At 43.4% G+C, this 24190-nt stretch overlaps 1 protein-coding gene across 1 annotated transcript; it reads right to left on the bottom strand.

The window, feature by feature from the left end:
* Positions 1–333: 333 nt before the first annotated feature.
* On the bottom strand, positions 334–23539 carry sh3bp5lb (SH3-binding domain protein 5-like, b). The gene is made up of 6 exons (XM_085447098.1): positions 23196–23539; positions 22916–22978; positions 12284–12412; positions 5921–6082; positions 5169–5342; positions 334–2839 (listed from the first exon to the last, which is right to left on the bottom strand). Exons 1-6 carry the CDS (start codon positions 23409–23411, stop codon positions 2225–2227), a joined length of 1359 nt encoding a protein of 452 aa, XP_085303224.1. The 5' UTR covers positions 23412–23539; the 3' UTR covers positions 334–2224.
* Between the last annotated feature and the right edge of the window lie 651 nt (positions 23540–24190).

The following is a 24190-nucleotide window of genomic DNA, read 5'->3' as shown; positions in this document are numbered from 1 at the left end:
TTCCAAAAATTTCTGAACACAAGACTAGCATGTGCTAGCAGAATAAGTATACAGATCTGCTTGAGGGAAGGAAAATAGTTCTACACAGAAGTAACACCCATGTTAGAAGAAACCCAAGGCTTGTTGGTGTTCAAACAGCTCTGCAAAACCTCCAACTTCACAAAAATAACATTTATGAGAAATCTCAATCAAGGCAGAGTGCTACATTGGGCAGATGCAGCAGGTCACCATCTGTTTAATTTAAGGGAAGCAAAGATTGGCTGACTATTCGACTGTTGGATACTAGCAGAGATGTGGCAAAAAAGCACTCCTGCACTCTTGTTAACAAATTCTTTTAAAAACAAAAGTTTATATATGGTAAAGAGAAATGTGGGCAAATATGCAAAATTTGACACTTAGATCTCCCAAAAAGCCCAGGCTTAGTTGACTTTGTGTGAATCTCACTTGGAAGCATACATTGTTTGTTTATAAGAGATAAAATTTTCAGATATTTCATGGCTATACGCTGGATACACAGATGGAGTCAAGATACAGTATATCTGAAAAACAAAGAATCTAGAGTTGAGAGTCTAGATTACGGTACGAGTATGGTAAGATGGGAGAGGCATGAAAGAGCCTTATTCAGGTGAGGCAGACAATCTGGTGGCAACTGGGTGCTGGAGCTGGTCCTTAAAATGGCTGCTGAAGAGGCTGATGAGCAACAGGTGAGCTAGCTGAAAAGCAGGAACTCAAGACTTCACCCATCGGTAGCTCCACAACCTGTCCGACCTAACACTCCCAAAAATGTTCTTAAGTACAGTAACAAAGTATTTGTACTTCCCACCTCTGGCAGTTGCTGAACTCAAGGACAGAATGAAGCTCATTATCTTTTTGAAATTAGACGTTTATTTTAGCAGCACTGGGTTAGGGTTAGGATACGGGATTGGTTAATGTACAATTCACAAAGTTCACGGCACATCCATGTACAATAGTGGAAAATGTTCCACTCTATGAAATTATGCTATAATATATTTTATAAATATTTTTATGGAAAGCTGAGCCTAACTGCACCCTACAGTGTGCCTCTTTACCCTGAAACCACTGCTTGCTTCAGTGTGGTTGATGTTGCTCTTATTTTGGCAGCGCTTCAAAAACAGAAGTGAAAGATTCCCGTTGAGTCTCGTGAGAAGATACAAATCTGTAAACTCAAATATGTAGCACTGCCTGCTATGGTGACCATTGTGAATAAGGGAGTAGCTGAAATCAGTTTCAAGACCGATTACATACGTCCATACAAATGCCATATCCGAGCATGTGGCGTAAAAAAGACCCACAGTTTACAGACTTATTTTATCCTCCACAGACAATGCAGTTTTGTGTCCACATTCTTTCTTCAGAATTGAGGATTATCACAGTTTTCCAGATGGGTTGGTTCAGGTCATGCTGCCAGTTTGTGTCCAACCCAAGTGTGACTGCTCATGTTTCTTGTCACACTCTGCATGTTCCTACATCAGGAAAGTTTGCAGAGTGAATTCACTCTTATTGCTCCTAAAGACCATACTCACTTGCAGAAGCAGGCACAGCAGCTGGTGGACACCACAGGCAAGTTGTTATGATTATTTCCTGGTCTGCTTGGAGTGCACTTGGAAGATGCATGTACAGCTTTTTCCCCTTGCAGCATAATCATTGTAGAGTGGTCAAATTGGAGGGTACATATGCGTATGTCTTTACAAAGCCTTACATTCATCCTGTGATGGCACAAATTTATGTTACCCAGACCCAAAGGCACCCTTGCAAACTTGTAAATGCAGAAAGTATAACAGGTGCTTCAGACCATCCTTAAAGCAAATACAAGCTGATAGCATGCTAACACAGGGAATGCCAAAACCAGGTGCACAAATGAAACACAACTATGTGTTTAAACTGTTGTTAAAAGCCTTTTTGTACTTTACAATTACTTTTTTTCCTCAGCTGTTGAGCAACAGATTGGATCAGACTCAGTGCGCTGTGCGGGGCTGCTCCACTGGATTAATGTTGTCACACAAAGATTCATTAGTGTGCAGCTGATGTACCTGTTAATCCACCCACCTATTCCTAACTTTGTCAATCACTGTCAGCGCCTTCTTGTCAGCTTGTTTGGCACCTCTCAGTCAGAGATATTTCAGATTCTCTCAAGTTCTTCTATGATCCCTCAGCCTAATCACCACGATCATCACCATCACAACATTCCTCCTCCTGCTTGATATCATAGACTAACACTTCTGTGGTGCTGCTTAACAAAACTCTCCTGTTTCTCTTTATTAGCAGCTCCTTTCTCCTGGTGAACAAGCTCCTGCTGAGGCCCTTCAGTCACCATCTCCCTGCTGACTGGCTTGTCATTAGACTTGCTGTACTGGTCCCACTCTTCACCCAGCACACTCCCAGCATCACTCAGGTCGCCCAAATGCTCCACCGAGTCACACTTTTCCAGGTCGGAGGCGATGGTTTGAAGGCTGATAACCGACATGCAGTCTGAGCCGACCTGCTCTGCCTCCAGTTGCTCCCTCTGGCCCCAGCCACTCTCTCGGTGCCGCTCTACCCACAGTCTGGTTTTCTCACCATCTGCCCAATCGCTCTCAATAGTGTCGACTCCCACACAGCTACTGTCATGAATTCCAGCGGCAGTTCTGACCTCAGCTTCAGCACCTACAGGGGAGCTCCGACCCCCACAGATGGCAGGATGCCCCCTGCTAGCTCTGGCCCGCCCCCTCTGTGCATGGATCTGCTCACTGATCTGCTCCAGGTTCCGCAGGGCCACGGAGTAACGCATTTTTACTTTCGCCACTTGCTCCTCTAGCTGTACGACTTTAGCCTTATGCTCCTGCAAAAAAGGTTACAGCAAGTTAGGAAGGCTCACGCTGACACATTTAAACATCTCTACACTCCAATTAATTACACCTTGGTTAAAACAATGAATATTACATACACTCAACAAAAATATAAACGCAACACCTTTGTTACTGCTCCCATTCCCCATGGGATGGACGTAGAGACCTAAAATTCATTCCAGATACACAATATAACCATCCCTCCCAAACAGTGGTCACAAATCAGTCCAAATGTGTGGTAGTGGGCACATCTGCTATATTGAGATAATCCATCCCACCTCACAGGTGTGCCACATCAGGATGCTGATCTGACATCATGAGTAGTGCACAGGTGTACCTCAGACTGCCCACAACAAAAGGCCACCCTGGAATGTGCAGTTTTTTGCGCTATTGGGGGTCTGGGGACCCAGAACCGGTCAGTATCTGGTGTGACCACCATTTGCCTCATGCAGTGCAACACATCGTCGCATGGAGTCTATTAGATTGTCAATTGTGGCCTGTGGAATGTTGGTCCACTCCACTTCAATGGCTGTGCGAGGTTGTTGGATATTCGTGGGAACTGGTACACGCTGTCGTATACGCCGGTCAAGCACATCCCGAACATGCTCAATGGGTGACATGTCCGGTGAGTATGCCGGCCATGCAAGAACTGGGACATTCTCAGCTGCCATCTGCCCTGAACAATGTGAACCATGATTCATCCGTGAAGCGCACACCTCTCCAACGTGCCAGACGCCATCGAATGTGAGCATTTGCCCACACAAGTCTGTTACGGAGATGAGCTGGAGTCAGGTCAAGACCCCGATGAGGACGACGGGCATGCAGTTGAGCGTCCCTGAGACGGTTTCTGACAGTTTGTGCAGAAATTGTTTGGTTGTGCAAACCAATTGTTCCAGCAGCTGTCTGGGTGGCTGGTCTCAGACGATCTTGGAGGTGAACCTGCTGGATGTGGAGGTCCTGGGCTGGTGTGGTTACACGAGGTCTGCGGTTGTGAGGCCGGTTGGATGTGCTGCCATATTCTCTGAAACGCCTGTGGAGACGGCTTATGGTTGAGAAATGAACATTCAATGCACGGGCGACAGATCTGGTTGACATTCCTGCTGTCAGCATGCCAGTTGCACGCTCCCTCATTGCTTGTGGCATCTGTGGCATTTTGCTGTGAGACAAAACTGCACATTCCAGGGTGGCCTTTTGTTGTGGGCAGTCTGAGGTACACCTGTGCACTACTCATGATGTCAGATCAGCATCCTGATGTGGCACACCTGTGAGGTGGGATGGATTATCTCAATATAGCAGATGTGCCCACTACCACACATTTGGACTGATTTGTGACCACTGTTTGGGAGGGATGGTTATATTGTGTATCTGGAATGAATTTTAGGTCTCTACGTCCATCCCATGGGGAATGGGAGCAGTAACAAAGGTGTTGCGTTTATATTTTTGTTGAGTGTAAATGCAGCTTCTTATACCATGAATGCAAGCCTTATCATTAGTTAGTAATTTTATTGTCCAGCATAAAGAAATTCACTCTTCACTTTTCTCAGTGATATTTTACACAGTAATTAATTTTGTGAGCGCCTGGGTGCAGTGGACCAAACAGAAAAGACGTCGTTACACGAATTTACTACTTTGAGGGTTTTACACCTAAACAGGTACACTATGTTTGATCTTTTGTATTTGAAGTAGAACTGGCTTAAGATGTGAAAAGTATAGCACACATGGTAAATCAAGTGGTTCTTATACAGCGCTTTTCTACTTTGAGCACTCAAATGCTTTACACAACTTGTACATTCACCCATTTGCACAAGCACTTTTTCCCACGCTAAGTGCTTCCTATCTAATGTTCACACACATTCATACTCCGATGGACGCGTCAGAGAGCAACATGGGGTTAGTATGCCTCACACAGACAACTTTTACAGACAATACATAAATAACTGCAAACTGCATTCTGATACTGTTGTGGGCACTATCTTGATTTGAAAAAGTTCTGATTTTTAACTGCAAGGACTGGGGGTGAGGAACCGCTAACTCTTCTAATGAAATTTGTTTTTCTTCAATTTTCAATATGTACGGCAACCACGTTCAGATAAAGGATTTGCTGCTTCTACAACAGCGAGTATTATCTGTTTGTGTTTAACTGAAAAGGGAAATTTGCAATGCAAAATCATGCAATGCATTCTCAGTGACTGTCACAGAGCTTTTTGGAGTAACTGGAATAACATTTCTTGTCTGCCTTGATAAAGTGTTTTACAGCTGAAAGGCTAATTCATGACTAATGAATAACTCAAAAGATATTTTTAAATTAATGATGGTACATACCTCCAAAATGTGATTGAACTGAGCCTTGAGTTCAAAGTAAGGCTTGGACTTAAGAATGACTTTCTTCAGGGCTTTCTGGAGAGTCTGGACTCGAGCTTCAGCATCCTGGCACAGTTGGGTGACTCGCTGGTGCTCTCGCTCACTGCGAAGGCGCTCCTCCTCTGCCTCATTCACCTGACAGGACAAAAACCATGACTAAGAGTAGGAACGCTGGATGGACACTTAGATCACACTTTAACTTCTGCCCAGATCCCAGGTTGGCACTGATATAAGCAGACATGCTTCATTTTCAGTTGTCACAGTTATTAAAGATTTGACTAATAACATTAAAATGGTTTGTATTTAAATATTCAGCCACCATTAAATTAAAACTTTAGTCAGAAAAAGTTGGGATGTAAATAATCTGGAAGCCTTTATTTAATCGGAAATGAGACAAAACACAGATATATTTGTAACCATTACTATTAATGATTGTGTATTTGTTTGTTATAAAGAAGAACAGACAAACAACCACCTGAACTTTTTCATATAAGTGGAAATAGTGATGCAGCCACAGTCTCAGCTCCATGAACTGTTGTAGCTGTTTTGGTCTGTAGTAATGTAGTAAGGTTTCTAGTCCCTTGGGAAGGTTCCTGTGTTGGAGATTTATTTTTGGTGACCTTTTGTTCAGAAAGAATTATCTATAGCGCACTGATTTTAATTGTATAAACAGCACAACAACACTACCATCAGCAAGAGGCAGAAGTGTGTACCTTGGCGGTGGCATGGTTAAGCATCTCCTGCCAGGTTGGGTCCATGGTGTTCTTGTCAGCCAAAAGGCCTTGCTCTGCCACATACACCATCTCTCTGGCAGCAGTGTGCATGGACACAGCCCTCTCATATCTCAGAGCTGCCTTCTGGGTCTCCTGTTGGGCCTAAAGGAATAGATAGCAGCTATTAAAACACAGGAAAGAGATGCATGTTCGAACATACATGCATAGAGATAGTCTTTTCAGCATTAGAGCTATGATTTGATTTTTTCCATACTATTAACTCAGAGACTCTGGTTACATAAATTGATAATTGATATAATTTCATTAATGTAGACAGATACCACAACAGTTTAAATAGCTTTACTCCGTAGGGTTAAAAAAATATTCTCAAATAACTTATTTTTACTATTATGTACTCTCTGCCTACCTTGCTGCACATATTTTGGCAACATCCATAATGATCCTTTTTTTTATTTCTGTTTTTGAAAACTAAAAAGTAAAAGTTAAAAAAAGTAACAATTGAAAACTCAAAAGTACTGTGCAGGGTCCACAGTGTGCAGTAAAATGCAACTCTGCGCTCAGTGACCCCGCTCTGTAACTCTGTGTTGTGGTTTCCACTCTGCAACTTGATGTGGAGCGCTGGACATAAACCTAACTTCCATCCATAGATTCCCAATAGACGCGCAGAGCCCCACAGCTGAATCCACAAATTAACGCTGAAAAAGACACAGTCAGCATCGCATCCTTCCCTATTTGTAGCTACCACTGTAAACAAAGTTTCTTCTGTTTTAGTGGACTTTGGGGTGAAAAGAGAAATCTTTACTTTAAAACATGTCACAGAACCATTGAGAGCTCAATCTGACGATTAACTTCAAATAACAGATTTCTGGTTGAAATGAAACGTCCAAATATTCCTCAGGCCTAAGATCTAATTTTTATCATGTGGGAAAGCTGATTATTTTCTTAGTGTGAGATTTGGTCCCTCGCTATAACGCGGTTCACCTTTCGCGGCCTCGCTCTTTCGTGGATTCTTCATGTGCAATTTTTCTCTCTCTCTCCTTTTTTTTTTTTTATACAGCGCATTGTGTTCTGCATCCTGATTGGCTGTAGACCATTGTCAATAAATCTCATGCCGTGTCTCCTGTACAGTACAGGATGCGTTCAGCTTGTCAAATTGACATAAATCTTCCATCGCTAGCTGTGTGACTCTGAAGTGCTGCACTGTATGTTTGTAAGTTTTCTCCCCAACAAACACAACAATGTCGACGAGACGTCGTCACCTGCGGGTGCCTTTGGTCTCATTCTGTAATACTGAACTTATTCTTCTACGAAGGTTTGAACTTTGAAAGAGTTTAAACAAAAGAATGAAAAGTGTGAAAATAAATGTATAAAGTGTGTATTGAGGGGTTTTACACCCTTAAAACATCTATAATAATTGTAAAAAATAAAGTTGGCTACCTCGCGGGTTATTTTTAGAATGTAACTCCCACGATAGACGAGGGACCACTGTACACAAAACTGGATTTTTTGATTTCAGCCACTTCCTCCATGTGTCGATGGTAAATCCAATGTAGGGGCCTGGTCTGTGATACTTCCTCACCATCTGTCTTCAGCTGCACAAGGAACTCTGGAGCAGCTCATCTCTGGGGCCATTTTCCTGTTTTATTTATAGATGTTCTGAGTTTAATGCTGAATTGTGTCTCTGACACTCACTAATCCTTGTCCTCCATAGCTCACAGATCTCAGGATGCTGGACTTCAGTGGAGACCTCAGTGAGTCGTTCTTGGTACCCGCCCTCCATCTGTCTCCTCCTGTGTGTATTTTTCCAGCTGGGTATCTGATTACTTTTAAGCAGAGGTGGCAAAAGTACAGACTTCTTTTCTTAAGTACAAGTACAGATGCCTGTGTTGAAAAATACTCCAATAAAAGTACTGAAGCAACTTTTTTACTCAAGTAAAACTGAGAAAGAACAGGCTCTGAAATGTACTCAAAGTAAGTAAGTAAAAAGTAGCTTGTTGAAAACTGGTTTTACACAAAGGTACCTGAACCTTGTGCTACATTAATATGATAATAAAATAATATTAGTACACGAGAATACAAATTTTTGAATAGAAATTCTAAAGTCCTGAGTTTTAATCTGCCGTAGGACACATGCGGTGTAGGATCATTTGAAAAAACATTGTGTTGCCTGTAGGGCTGCCACGATAAGTCAACTAGTCACGATTACGTCGACTATCAAAATCGTCGACGACTGATTTAATAGTCGACGCGTCGTTTGAAGCTTTGTAAGATCCTGAAAGACGCAGGAATAAGTAGCAGGATTTAAGAGTGTAATAACGGACTGAAACAGAAGATGGCAGCACTGCATGTACAAGGATGCCAGCTGCCGTTAAACCCCGAAGAAGAAGAAGAAGCTGTGTCCCAGAATTCATAGCGCGGCCCAGCTCAGTTTCCAACAATGGCGGCAGCTACTTAGTTTTAATGTTACTCTTATTTTTCTTTCTGGGTCACAAAATAAACGTTTAACATATTTTCAGGTAAGAATGTAGCTGTGTAAACCTCAAATATCTGCTCAGTTTATCAAGACACCACATATTTTCAAAAGCGCTCCGACGTTTTCGGAGATGTCTGTTACCCACTAGCTCGATAGCGAGCCGGGGGCTAGGCTCACTAGCGCCGTGAGAACACCGGACTCCCGGCAAATCGTTTTCAAACCCACCGCCGTCTTTCGCTACTCAGGTTAAACATGATATATAAGTCACTTAGATAACTTAAAAATGTTGTTGTTTGGCTTTTTTCAGTGTTTTATTTGTTCCTGAGTAAATCGGTTTGGCTGAGATCAAAGTTCTAGTTTTTACACAGCTGAGTAAACGTCAAGCAGACAACTGATTATCAGAAGTGTGAGATGCTGGAGAATTTACTCCGGTGTCCTGTTATAGTTTAGATAGCAAGGAGTTTATTAAACTTCACCGAAACAATCCGCAGATTTCATTAAAATTTAATAAACTACCATCTTGTCTTTATTTTTAGTTTGCACCTTAAACACTTAAAGCTGTCAGCTAATGATAGTTATATAAGAGCAGATGCTGCTGGTGCAATAAGCTGTACCTGTACGTCCAATGGATGATGATCTGATTAGTCGACTAATCGCAAAAATAATTGGTGACTAGTCGACTATCAGAATAATGGTTTGTGGCAGCCCTAGTTGCCTACACTGTAGAGGGTGACTTCACCTCCTGAGCTAAACAGTAAAATTAGCACAGTCAGGGGTTACAGTGGGCAGGTGGGGGAACCCTAACATCTGTGTCGTGTCTCAGCATGGGGACAAAAATCACAACTCAAAATCATTTCTAACATGAGCTTCAGCAGATTTAGTGTACAGGATTGTGGATGTACACAACGATGTAAGCAGATCTTTTACAGCTATCTTCACTGATTTCCATTTCCTACACTGACATTATGCTGTACAATGTCTTTATATTAGACTGGATACAGTTGGTATAACGTCAGAATTCAGTGAGTTAATCCAACCATCATCATCTTAATTGTAAATCAGTCTGCTACACTTGATGTAAAACCAAGACTGACCACTGACACTGTGCACCACTCCAGCTTTACAATAACTTCACTGCAGTGTGACAAGCTAACGTCTTTAACCCATACAGAGTACAGAGTATTTTCATGCAACATTTGATTAACACAAAGTTAGTATAACCTGGTTTGTTTTGAAGTAATGTTCAATATGAGATTATACATGTACGTTTTAAATTTGCAAATCAGATTTCCAGGCTTTACTGAGCTGGCCTGCCTTTAAATCTAACCTCTCTGCGTCCCCTCCTGTCTTTTCTTACATCTTTCTCCATCTCAAAGTTCTCACACTCTTTTCTCTCCTTGGAAATACAGCAGCTATCAACACACTGCGCACAAACAGTTTGTATGTTTGCTGATGTTTGTTGAACTGACCAAAACATTGAGTCTGAAATTACCTGACACTTCAGAGACATCACTCCTTTCAAGCTTCCTCCTCTTCCATAGCACTAGCTACATTCTACTGTAAATGATGAACCAAAAGGAGTAAAAAGTACAGGTATTGGTTTAAAAAAGGGAGTAAAAGTAAAAAGTTTCAGAAAAAAACTGTACTCAGGTACAGAATTCTACTTGAGTACAGTAACAAAGTATTCGTGCTTTGTTTCTTGCAAAGTCACATGCATTGATGACTTGCATCATATTGCTACCGATCTGCTTTGTCTCAGCTCGTGTCTTATGCAGATATTTGTCTGTTACTGACATTCATGCATCTTTTTCATGATGGCCTGTGCAACACACAGGTACCTGCAGCTGTTCTGCTTTATGGGAATGCTGCCCCTTTAGAACTCAACCAGTCAGTTTTAGACATCCAGTCCAAATGACTTTCCCATGTCCTTGCTGTAGATCCTGGTGAGGTGGATCAGTGAGTTCACTCGTGGCATACAGCCTGATGTCATCCATTTACAGGAGGTGGCTGATGGTCACTCAGCTTCAAACAGCTGGCTTAGGGGTTTAAAGTCTATACAGAACAGCAGTGAGGACAGTGCATCAGCTTGTTGTCTTCTAAGGTCTCCCTAAGTTCCTGATGAATGTTATTGTCATGTGTTAGCCTTGTAAGGTGTGCCAAGTCCCTGACAGTGACTTTTTCAATGATGGAGACAGTCCATGGTCTGTCGCCATCATTTCTCTTCACCTAGCACTGCCATCTGTTGCTGTCACTGTGACAGCTTTTTTTTAACCAAACTTACAGCTGATCATCTGGGTTTGCATACAAAAGAGCAGTACAGTGGTGTGTGCCTCACAGCAAGAAGGTCCTGGTTGGAATCCACCATCTCCCTGTGGCCTTTCTGTGTGGAGTTCGCATGGGTTTTCTCTGTGTACTCCGGCTTCCTCCCACAGGCCAGAGACATGCAATTAGGGTAGTTAGGTTGGTTGATAATTCTTAATTACCCATAGGTGTGAATGTCTGTGTCTCTGTGTTAGCCCTGCAACAGCCTGATAACCTGTCAGGCTGTACCCTGCCTCTTGCTCGTGGCCCCCCATGACCCTGATAAGGATAAGGGAAGAGAGTGGAGTGTAAGATTTAAGCTGTCAGACTGTGTTGAAGAGGTCCACACTTCAGCATGTCTTCTGAGCAACCAAATAAAACAGATGTGCTCGTGTTACTGTTGTTAATTCTGTGTATAAAAATTGATATTTCATTCGTCAAATACAGCCAAACACACCATCCACTGATGGCCACATTCCACACCATGAAATTCACATTGAAATAAACTGTTATACTCTCTATTAAGATTTAGAAGGCTCAACCTTCCCATTCCCTGTCACATACATACTAATCAAGAATCACCATTTACAGGACTTCATGTGACTTCATGTGATATATTCTGCCACAGTCGTTTGTTCTTGTGTTAAGCTGTAGAAAGCACATTACACTGCATATAGCTGTGGATGGAAGGAAGGTCCTTCTCACACATTGCCTTGTCTCAGATAGCTATGCCTTCAGCCATGACTGGGACTGAAACTGACACAACTTGGGACCTCCATGGCCCTTCACCACACTGACATGCTGCTGGGTACCTCACCTAAGAACGTCAGCTGCTAATTGCCAACATACAATAGCTAAAGATATGACCCCAGTAAAAGGAGGTGAGCTTCTCTAGCAGTCGAAAATGTTTCATACACTGATGCACAATTATCTCTTTGAAGAAATAAAGCACTGCATCGAACTCTAGCTGCCTCCAGGGCACAGCTGCATTTTTCCCAACCTGTTCCTACAGCCTGTTTTTCAACTGGGACCTGGACTGGCAGTGTCCTTCACCATCCTGTGGGTAGGTCGTTGTAGCTCTTCTTGACTGAGCCCAGCCCCATGGCCTAAAGCCTAACCAGCCCAACCACCTCTTGAACTCCAAGCCTCAGCAACCCTGTCCCAGATTGGGTAACCTGTACCCACCTTTTGAATATCTTGCCCAGCTCAGGTGGTAGAGCAGGTAAGCTACTAACCGGAAGGTTGGCGGTTCAATCCCAGGCTCCACCAGTCTGCATGCCAAATATCCTTGGGAGAGATACTAACCCCGTGCTGCTCTCTGATGCATTCATCGGAGTGTGAATGTGCATGAATGTTAGACAGTAAGCACTAAACAGTTTAGAAAAAGTGCTTGTGTGATTGGGTGAATGAATTAGTTGTATAAAGCGCTTTGAGTGCTCAGATAGAGTAGAACAGCGCTATATAAGAAGCAGTCCATTTACCATACTTTGTGCTTAGCAGCTCTAATAAACTGCTAACTGATTGCATATATCTCACTCTGTTGACTTGTGAGCAGTAGAAACACATACCTCTTTGGCAAGTCTGCGAGCTTCATAATAAGGCCTTGCTTTGTCAATGCACGCACCGAGCTGGGAGCCCTGGGCATTGAGCTTCCTGGCAGAATCAGTCAGGATCCTCCTGTAGCTCGACCTGGCGTCCTGAGGGAGCACATGCATAAGATTGCACATTACATTACACACCGTGAGTCTTGACACGACTCACTGTGGCATCTGGGGCTGTGACAGGAAGACAGGAGTCAAGTGTACAAACACTTTGAGTAGGTTAAGCAGGCACCAGAGAAGGGAAAAAGGGGTTTATTGTTATATCCGTGACCTACATTCTAAGTTCTGTGATTGACATTCAACATATCGCTTAAACAAACACCACTTTACTAAAACCTTCACCTCAGTTTAGAAACATAACATAGCTGCTAGCGTACACATAACACCTCACAGATAATGGTCAGAGATGCACTTGCTTTTGAACCATGAGCATTTTAAATGTACTTCTGCTATGCTCATAGATTTTCTTTGGATAGGTTACTGAAATATTTCAGCATCTGCACTCACAGAATTCAGATTAAGACACTGTGGAAGCAAAAAAGAAATATGTGGTCTGAAAGGTTCTGTAGTAGAGCTTTTCCTACCTTAAAATAAGAGAATTTCTAGTTTCTTATGAAAAAACAAGATCCAGCAGTAATCATAGCAGGCTTCATTTTAGCACTTCTCTAAATGTTTCTAATTAGTGTTTAATCAAGCAGTGATCACAGCTTCATAAATGGAACGCAGCTGGAGATTAAAATTATGCCTACGGGACAAAAAACGTACAAAATTACTTGGCAAGGAAAAACAGTTTCAAATGAATGTTACAATTGCTATGGTGTGCAAAGGGTATGTGGAGTTTCAGCCACTCAACCATGCAAGACTTCTGTCCCCCGATCTTTAATCTTTTCTTCACCCTTGCAACAACCATCTAAGTAAATGTGACAAATATGCAAAATATGAGACAAATAGAAGATCCATAAGTGGCCAGTGATATGCTATTCCTGTTGTTGTGGTGTACTGCGATGCCTCAGTAGTCAGCTGATTTATATAGGGGCTTTGACAGGAAGCTGTTCAGCCAGCTGACCACTGTTCTCGAGACGGTCAACCACCTGCTTCAGGCTGGTCAGCACTGTTCTCAGATCTTAAGGCAGTGCTGTTAGAGGGTCAGTCTCATTACTACTGATCTGTGAACAACTTAGGAAACGAGTTTATGTAAGCTGTCACACTGCACATTCAATGATCTGTTTTTACACTGAATCATTGCAAAAGGCCTGCATGGATCTACAGATTGATATTAATTTCTTCGACACTCTGAGAGCAATTTGAGCACTTTGAAAAATCTGCAGTGAATGTGCGCTCGTCATAGAAAGATCAACTACAGGATACCAAGAGGCACAAAGTGTTTGCAGATAAAGACAGAGCACAAAGTCACTTGGCTGCTTAGACCACAGACTGGCTGCACAGCAATCATGAAAAGTTTAGAAACTTATTGAACATAAAATCTTGGGTTGTGAACACTGTTCATAAACCTGCTAATGCAATACTACCCATGTGAACTGAGATAACCCAGTTTGATGCTTTCTTCACAGCAAATAAGACAAGTCTCATTTGGATGAAACGCAGTGTGCAAATAATGCTTTTAAAGATGCCAAGAATTTAAAATGAACTGAGGCTACGTCCACACGTACCCGGGTATTTTTGAAAACGCAGATTTTTCTATGCGTTTGCACCTTTCGTCCACACGTAAACGGCTCTTTCGGTCACTGAAAACTGAGATTTTTAAAAACTCCAGCCAGGGTGGATATTTTTGAAAACTCAGTTTTTGCATTTACGTGTGGACGAGAAAAACGGAAAAAAACGCAGAAAACGCAGCGTCAAAGGTGTGCGCCTTTTTTGACGTCACACTGTGCACCGCGTTATTGTTTCGGTGAAATGAATTTCTACAATACTGTTACTTGTACTCTCTGCAGTGTAAATGCTTACATACACACACAGTTACTGTCCCTCCACACATACGACTCGGTTCTAGTGATGTTCGATTCGTGAACGAATCGTTCAATACTCGAGAATCACTTTACTGACTCGTGAATCATGATTCACAAGCCCAACTGACTCACTGACTCATCCCTGTTGCTGTTAGCAAACTAATTCCATTAGTAGAAATATATCTAGCTTATAATTAAAATTGTGGGGGGGAAAAAACAACAGCCAGTTTCGTAACAAAAGCATTTCTGCTCTGAACTGGAAGAAAAACCCCTGAGTAGAAGCTCACATCAAGAAAATAGTTCCTCGGTTCACAGTAGCATCGCGCTGCTAACATGCTAACAGCACATTTGAGCTACTCACCCCCTCCCTTCCTGTGCTGAATCGTAAGCATAAGAGAATCACTCCGGACTCGCTCACCCCCTCCCTCCTGTGCTGAATCAAAGAGCGAGCGAACGAATCACTCAGGACTCACTAACCCCCTCCCTCCTGTGCTGAATCGTAAGCATAAGCGAATCACTCAGGACTCACTAACCCCCTCCCTCCTGTGCTGAATCAAAGAGCGAGCGAACGAATCACTCAGGACTCACTCACCCCCTCCCTCCTGTGCTGAATCAAAGAGCGAACGAATCACTCAGGACTCACTAACCCCCTCCCTCCTGTGCTGAATCAAAGAGCGAACGAATCACTCAGGACTCACTAACCCCCTCCCTCCTGTGCTGAATCAAAGAGCGAACGAATCACTCAGGACTCACTAACCCCCTCCCTCCTGTGCTGAATCAAAGAGCGAGCGAACGAATCACTCAGGACTCACTCACCCCCTCCCTCCTGTGCTGAATCAAAGAGCGAGCGAACGAATCACTCAGGACTCACTAACCCCCTCCCTCCTGTGCTGAATCGTAAGCATAAGCAAATCACTCAGGACTCACTAACCCCCTCCCTCCTGTGCTGAGTCAAAGAGCGAGCGAACGAATCACTCAGGACTCACTAACCCCCTCCCTCCTGTGCTGAATCATAGAGCGAGCGAACGAATCACTCACTCACCCCCTCCCTCCTGGCTCACAGCTTCTTCTTCTTCTTGGTTGGCAACCAATGTTAAGGCGCATTACCGCCCCCTGGCTCAAATTTACCATCACTACTCGGTTCTGCTTCTATGCCCCAGCTTTGTTTACTTTTTCCCACCGAGGCTTCTAGACTTCTGATTGGCCAACATTTCTACACTGTTAGGAATATATCGCCACCTGCTGCTTTGGCATGTTCCTAGCAGCGTTTTCCTTCATTTCTGCCTTTACATGTGGACGGGATTATTTTTAAAACGGAAACGGAAAATCTCCGTTTTCAAAAATACCCGTGTACGTGTGGACGTAGGCTAAGTAGAATGCAAAAACAGCAGTGCACTCTCACTGATGGCGTCCAACCCGACTTGCTGTGACAGAGTCTGCAAAAAAAAAGAAAGCCTGAGAGAAAAGTCTTTACAACCCTAACACACACCGTCACGCAAACGCACACACTAGGGCTGGGTATCGTAACTGACTTCTAGAATCGATTCGATTCGATCCACAATTCGATCGACTCCATTTGAATCAGGGAAACTTTGCCTCAGACAGTCAGAAATATTATAATTCTGATCACTTATCAGTTCATATCCATATTTTTATATCTATAAAAAGAAAGCTGACACTTGTGAGACTTTATCAAAGGTGTGAGCATCACAGCAGAGGCCTTTGTGTCAAAGTAACTGAGGATAAAACACAGAAAAACATGAAGGTGATTTTCGTGTCCTGTCTTCTTATAGCAGATAACCTTAATAATACTCTGCAGTAGAACAAAAACAGAAGAAAACCATGAATCAACATTTGAACATTACCTGATGTTGCTGAAGTGACGCAGAGCAAAGTTACAGAGGTTTTATTAGAGACACAGCTGCACAGATGCAATTTTGCATCATTTTAAAAACAGAACAGCAGAAATGAGGCTTTCTTGTCGGAAGTTAAATTTAAAAAGAAAAAAAAACAGCAGCCGACAGCGCTGTGCATAACAGTAGACTTGTGCATAATAAGCACGCGAATAATGCAGAAAACAGAGATTTGAGATGGGAAACTGCTCTTGAAGTACACAGGGAGAGAGAGAGCTGTGCATGAAGTGTGATTTTATCGTGCTGGAAGCAAAACAGCAAAAGTCAGAGGGAATTCATGACGATGTTTATGTGAAACGAGACGTGAAGCGTAGTTTGGATCTTCTTTTGCTGCTGGTTCAGTCAACTTTGTTTGGAGAGACAAAACTGCAGCTTCAGAATCTGTGAGCTGTCGGCTTTCAGCCCCGATGGCGTGTCCATGTACGTGCCGTCGTGAGAAAGCCGACAGCTCACTGATTCTGATGCGTTAGCCTGTCCGCGCTTTGTGTTTACGTCTTTGTGCAGAATCTGTGTACTGCTCTCATTTACTGTTTTAACTGTTTGCTAGTTTAACCCGAGATTCTGGTATTTCTGGCAAAATGAATTTATATTTAAAAATCAATTCAGGGTTTTAATGAATTGATATCACATTATTCAAGCTAGAATCGGAAAATCGATAATCAAAACCCACCCCTAGCACACACACTGAATTATGAAATGACGTTTTTCTAGTTCTAGTTTGGCTGACCTAGGCTACTTGTAACTTCTTTTCATATCCAGAAAGAAAGAAAGAGGTGTCCAGAAGAGAAAAAGAGGGCAAAGAGGGATGTAATGCTGACAGTCGTGGGGTCACAGCCGTGTTTTGGAACCATTCACCGGTGAGCTGGCACAGTGTAGGGGCTTGCTGCTACGATGCTTGTTAGCTTTCGGTCGCCCGTCGCCCTCCTTCCCTCCTGTGGTTAGCTTACTGGGGGGAACAGCGCTGGCGTGGACTGAAGTCTTTTTTACGTTCTGACCCAAATGATGTTTTTTAGAATGAGTTGAAGAGGACTTTCACTGACTCCATGTCTGAGCAAACTTCCACAAGGAAATTATTAAATCTCCGCCAAGGTAACGCAGCACAATTTGTGGTCGAGTTCCGGACTGTGGCAGCCAAACCAGGTTGGCCCAAATAAATGTCTCAGCTGTTTTATTTCAAGCTTTGAATGACCGGATGATTGATCAGTTAATGTCCGGTGACAAACCGTGGTGTCCTTCTCTCTCAGAATTTACAATCTTTTAAAAGAGAGTAAGTAAAATGTATTTATATAGCACTTTTTAAGACAGAAATCTGTTACAAAGTGTTTACAGGGGATAAAAAAACATATCAGAGGGAAGCCAAAAAAATTACACGACCCCCAGAGCATCCGCCAAGGCCAGCTTTGAGCCCATGGTAATACACTCAACAAAAATATAAACGCAACACCTTTGTTACTGCTCCCATTCCCCATGGGATGGACGTAGAGACCTAAAATTCATTCCAGATACACAATATAACCATCCCTCCCAAACAGTGGTCACAAATCAGTCCAAATGTGTGGTAGTGGGCACATCTGCTATATTGAGATAATCCATCCCACCTCACAGGTGTGCCACATCAGGATGCTGATCTGACATCATGAGTAGTGCACAGGTGTACCTCAGACTGCCCACAACAAAAGGCCACCCTGGAATGTGCAGTTTTTTGCGCTATTGGGGGTCTGGGGACCCAGAACCGGTCAGTATCTGGTGTGACCACCATTTGCCTCATGCAGTGCAACACATCGTCGCATGGAGTCTATCAGATTGTCAATTGTGGCCTGTGGAATGTTGGTCCACTCCACTTCAATGGCTGTGCGAGGTTGTTGGATATTCGTGGGAACTGGTACACGCTGTCGTATACGCCGGTCAAGCACATCCCGAACATGCTCAATGGGTGACATGTCCGGTGAGTATGCTGGCCATGCAAGAACTGGGACATTCTCAGCTGCCATCTGCCCTGAACAATGTGAACCATGATTCATCCGTGAAGCGCACACCTCTCCAACGTGCCAGACGCCATCGAATGTGAGCATTTGCCCACACAAGTCTGTTACGGAGATGAGCTGGAGTCAGGTCAAGACCCCGATGAGGACGACGGGCATGCAGTTGAGCGTCCCTGAGACGGTTTCTGACAGTTTGTGCAGAAATTGTTTGGTTGTGCAAACCAATTGTTCCAGCAGCTGTCTGGGTGGCTGGTCTCAGACGATCTTGGAGGTGAACCTGCTGGATGTGGAGGTCCTGGGCTGGTGTGGTTACACGAGGTCTGCGGTTGTGAGGCCGGTTGGATGTGCTGCCATATTCTCTGAAACGCCTGTGGAGACGGCTTATGGTTGAGAAATGAACATTCAATGCACGGGCGACAGATCTGGTTGACATTCCTGCTGTCAGCATGCCAGTTGCACGCTCCCTCATTGCTTGTGGCATCTGTGGCATTTTGCTGTAAGACAAAACTGCACATTCCAGGGTGGCCTTTTGTTGTGGGCAGTCTGAGGTACACCTGTGCACTACTCATGATGTCAGATCAGCATCCTGATGTGGCACACCTGTGAGGTGGGATGGATTATCTCAATATAGCAGATGCGCCCACTACCACACATTTGGACTGATTTGTGACCACTGTTTGGGAGGGATGGTTATATTGTGTATCTGGAATGAATTTTAGGTCTCTACGTCCATCCCATGGGGAATGGGAGCAGTAACAAAGGTGTTGCGTTTATATTTTTGTTGAGTGTATATTCTCCTTCGCTCAGCTCCTAATTCCTTGCCCTCTCCTTCAGAGCCCCAGCCTGAACACATTCAGATCAGGCATTGTAGGCTTGAGAGGCTAACCAGTGTGCAAGTATCTTTAATATGGTCACTCGGGACACTTTCTCACTTCCTGTCCTGCGCAGCCAAAAGAGCCTGCCCACCTGTAGTTTTGGGCGTACATGTTGGATTTGGAGGAGACAATCCGAAAAGGCCTGCAAATTGACCATTGATCTTGGCTCAGGTCCCCTGGCCACCGCTATGTCCCCACAGCTGTTTGTTCTGCTGTGATTTACTTGGCTCAGACCGCCCACCTCGCCTGCCTGTACATCTAAGCTGTTTTTCTTCAAGCTTTGAATTCCACCTCGGGGTGAGCAGAACCATAAGTCTCCTCAGATGCCGTTTCTGGAGGGGCATGTTGGAGAAGGACATCAGGCAGTCTGTTGCAACATGTGCCACCTAAGCCTGAAGCAAACGTAGCACTCGACGAGCGTCAGCCAAAAATCTCAATAAAGGGATGGACAAGGCCAGTAATATCCTGGGGATGGAGTTGGACTCTAAGACGGTGATGGCGTGCTGGGTAGTCACAGGAGCACATCAGCATCAGCAGCATCAGTGAGACATAACCTTTAAAGACGGAGGAAATCAATTCTTGCTCCAGAGAGTATTAGGCCCCATATTAGACAACATCTGGGTCCTTTCTCATCCACGGTAAAATTAATTTTAAAATGATCAAATTAATTTTTGATCATTTTCTGTTTTTTGATGCTTATATCAAGTCTGTGACCCGCTCCTGTTTTTTTCATTTAAGAAATATTGTTAAACTCAGGACTATTGTCTCCAGAGGTGAAATGGAGATGCTTGTTCGTGCCTCCATCGCCTCCTGATTAGATTATTGTAATGTTTTCTTCTCCTGTCTGTCAAAGTTTTCTTTAAATCACCTTCAAGTGGTCCAAAATGCTGCACCAAGGCTTTTAACCCACAGTCATAAATTCTCTCGTATCAGTCCATTGTTAAAGTTCTTGCACTGGCTTCCGGCTGAGTGCAGCGGAAGCCATATACATTTAATTTGTATAATATACTAGGTTATTTCTAATTGTGCTATTTGTATACATTACATTTATTTTGTTTGTTTTTTTCACTTTTTAATACATGTTATTGTTTAATTCAGTTACTTTTCTTACTGTTTTGGAGCAACTGTGACCACATCATTTCCGCAGGCATTAATAAAGTGTTCTGATTCTCACTCAGGTAACCAGAAAACTGGCTGCTCGTTACATAGGTCCATACGAGATGGACTCAGTGATCAGCTGTCAGACTCAGGCCGCTCCCAATGCTATGCAGTCAACCCACTTTTCGTGTCTCACATATCAAGCCGGTGCAGTCCAGCACATTGCGCTCTCTGTGTTTCCAGTTTTGCACACTTGGATCATCATTGGCTAAGCTCTATTAGGAACCAACTTCCTCTGATGCTGGTCATCCTCACTCACTCTCTGCTTGCCTGCAACTTACCTGTCAGTTGCTGCTGCCCTTACCTTTTGGCCTCCTGGAGTACTATGGATCTCACCTGCCTGGCCTCCTATTCGCTACCACGTACCACCACTCTGGAAAAAGAGCAGACAGGTCGGACATCCTATTCCACTCATTGCATCACTGAGAACCACCCTGCCCTCTTTCCTTGCTTCGTCCTGCAAACCAGTAAGCCAACCTTCTTTAGTCACCTTCACGCTCTGTGAATAACACATCGCTCTCTCTGTTGCAGTAGCTCTCGCTCACTTTGACCTTAGTGATCCCTGTGTTAAATAAAGTTTTTTAAAAAATGAAACGTCAACTTTCAGGTCCAACCAGTACACAGCAGCTGCTCGGCCTTGACTGACAGACAGACAATGCTCAAAGAGCAGTGGAGGAAAACAGAAGACAGTCACAACAGAGGCAGCAGCAGGTGTGTGTTTGTGTGAGGACAGTCAGAATATGCCCCAGTGAAAGCAAAAACAGAGCTGTTTTGAGTTTTTATATTTTCCATTTATCATTAGCCATTTCAAGCAGTATTATAATTGTTACGCTGTTCTGACTTTTTATTTTAGAGCGAGGCATAGTGCACTCTTCATGATGAAGCGTGTACAGTACATGCCCTCTATTTCCTTACACAAATTTGAATACATAAAACTGGATATTTAATTTTAATGTTTTTTTATTTGGCCTACACAGATGTAGAAATAATTACTACATATAATATATAATAATGACTACATAACAAAGGTTGGGGGACCAGCGGTCTGTAACACCGTAGTTCAGACCTGGTTAATACATGCTGAGGTGGGTGGTTGGTGATGGGTTTAGCTGTGGACACGGTCAAAAACCAAACCTTGGGCCAGCACTGGCTTACCGGCCAGTCAAAAGCAGCAGGCAACGTTCTGAGAACAGCAGCAGGCTGCTGCCATTACTATGGGAGCAGCATACCACTGGCCACTTTTGGATCTCAGTACTCCTGAAGATCCAACATCCTGGAGTGGGTGTCCTGGCCAAGGGAACCAAAATGTTCCCCACTTCAAGAAACACAGTAAAGCCAGCCCTCACTATATACGAGGCATTACAGTAACAGAAACTGAGACCAAAGTCCTCTAAAAGCGATCTTCAGTGCCTGTATAAATGGGTGTGAATATGACATGTTGCATAAAGCACTTTGAGTGCTTGAGTAGGTTAGAAAAGCACTATAACCAGTCCATTCACCACATATTGTGTGTGTGCAGGAGACCAGATGGGATGGAAGCAAGGACAAGAGATTAAACAGCTCTCTTATGGTGGATATGGATAGGGTCAGTCTGGAAGAAGTGCATGAAAACAGTGCTGTGGATATGAAGAGAGTGTCAGACAGCATCATGAGTGTGAAGCGGGACATCAAAGGGGTGATGTTGAATGTTTTCAGTGCGTATGCCCAACAGGTTGGATTTCAGTTAGAAGAGAAAGGAATTTGGAAGTGAGATGGATGAATGGGTGGAGTGTGTCTTCAAGACTGAGAGATTTGTGATTGAAGCAGACTTGAGTGGACTGGTAGATGAAGGTAACACAACTGATGAGAAGGTGTTGGATTGGAGAGTGATGCAGAAGGACAGATGGCAGTGGATTTTGCCAAAAGGATGGAAATAATGGCTGCGGTGAACACATGATTCAAGAAGAGGGGGGGAACACGGGATGATCTATAAGGAGGAGGATACTATACGTTGGACTACATCAGGGGTCCCCAATCCCAGTCCACGAGGGCCAGTGTCCCTGCAGGTTTTAGATGTGTCCTTGATCCATCACAGCTGATTTAAATGGATAAATTACCTTCTCAACATGTCTTGGAGTTCTGCAGAAGCCTGGTAATGAACTAATCATGTGATTCAGGTGTGTTGACCCAGGGTGAGATCTAAAACCTGCAGGGACACCGGCCCTTGTGGACTGGGATTGAGGACCCCTGGACTACATCCTATGGAGAAGGTGCAATCTGAAAGAGAAGATTGCTAGATGGAGAATGTACCTAGGAAGCATCAGATGAACGTTGCAGAGATTTCAGGGAAGAGTTAACAGATGACTGGGTAAGTACAGAATGAAGAAAAACAGAGAGAAACAGACGGGGGAACATTAGTGAGTAAAAGCCTAATGAAATGTTTTCCTTGTGCTTCACAGTGTTAATATATGGAAACCTGTTTCCACAGACTGAGTGACTCTTTGAGCATGGATACTGCTGATTTCAAGTAAAATGTATTCTTCATATTTATCATTTATTTCATGACATATTATATCTTTAGTGTTGGGTAATGTTGAAATTACATTCACCTTAAGATCGCTTTTACTTTGCAATGGGGTCTCGGGTTTTGTTACCCTAATGTACGAACAAAACGCAAAACTACGTGGGGGCTGGGGTGTCCGCAGGTTTACTGTGACCTCCTCACATCCAGCTGCAGCTCCAGCTTGTTGATCTCTTCGCTAGCTTGGTTGAGGTGCTCCAGCTCCTCCTGGAAACACACGGGAAAGACGACGTGTTTTAAAAGCAGAATACAACCAGACAGCTAGAAATATTGTTAGACAGGGGATGGGCTTGACCCAGGCGTCGGTCTGTGTCAGGAGCAGATCGTTGCCATGTACGGTCGGCGTTTATCGTAGTTTTGTTTGGCTCGGGAAATATGACGCATTTGCTAATGCGGGGAGGGAAACGGTCCTTTAGCAACATACCTGAATTCTTGGGTCCAATTCCTCCTCGTATTCCTCTCCGTTTTTAATCTGGCTGTTAGACTCTCCATCATTCCCACAGTCTGCTCCCACTTGCTTTCTCATCGTGGTTCTGCCGTCTCCGCCTTTCGCCTCTTCTCCCGGAGTCTCCTCCCGCAGACCGGCCGGGTTGGGGCTTCCTGCACGCTTCAGAGTTTCACGCGAGGTCCCAGGCTCCATGGGCGGCCCAGTCGTTCGGCTGCTGTGATATTTCTTTAACCTCCCGGTACAATAATGTGTCAGTGTTTAGGGCAGTGGAAGGTCGCCTCGCGTGTACTCGTACTTTGAGTACGAGTATGTGTACAAACTAGTGATGGGATTTCCAGCTCTTTTTAGAGTACCGGCTCTCTCGGCTCGACTCACTAAAAAGAGCCGGCTCTTTCAGCTCCCAACCGGCTCTTTAGGTTGTTTTGTTGCTTCAATGAATTTATTATTAACAACAATATAAAATTATGCACAAAATTAATTACTAATGTAAAAAAAAGTGGTTTTATTTATATATGTTTATATATAAATATATGCGGTGGCCCCAAGAGACAAAGCACGTACAAACTCCAAAACACATTTCTAGCATTAACTGAACTTCCAAAACAGAGCTACCTAGATCACTTAAATTACACAATTGAAAGCATAAGTGTATTGTTTGTGTATTTATACACATGCACTCATATATATATATATATATATATATATATATATATATATATATATATATATATATATATATATATATAATTTTTTTTTTTTTTTTTTTTTTTCCAAATAATTTTAAAAAAAATGTTCATTTACCTGTTACTACCACACACCAAATCCGGTCGCTGGTACTTGCTGGCTTGCGTAGCCACTAGGTAACAAAAGCTCAACACTGTGCCTAGCATCCTGGAGCACTTCTGTTGTCTTTTGTACGTGTTTTGGAGTTTGTACGTGCTTCGGGGTTTTTACGTGCTTCAGAGTTCGGA

The sequence above is a fragment of the Copadichromis virginalis genome, linkage group LG22 (genome assembly GCF_057382275.1).
Source record: "Copadichromis virginalis isolate Kocher_CV1m ecotype Utaka linkage group LG22, C_Virginalis_male_GT1.1, whole genome shotgun sequence".
Lineage (NCBI taxonomy): Eukaryota > Metazoa > Chordata > Actinopteri > Cichliformes > Cichlidae > Copadichromis > Copadichromis virginalis.
The sequence above is the reverse complement of the archived record's forward strand: the minus strand, read 5'-3'. Positions and strand labels throughout refer to the sequence as shown.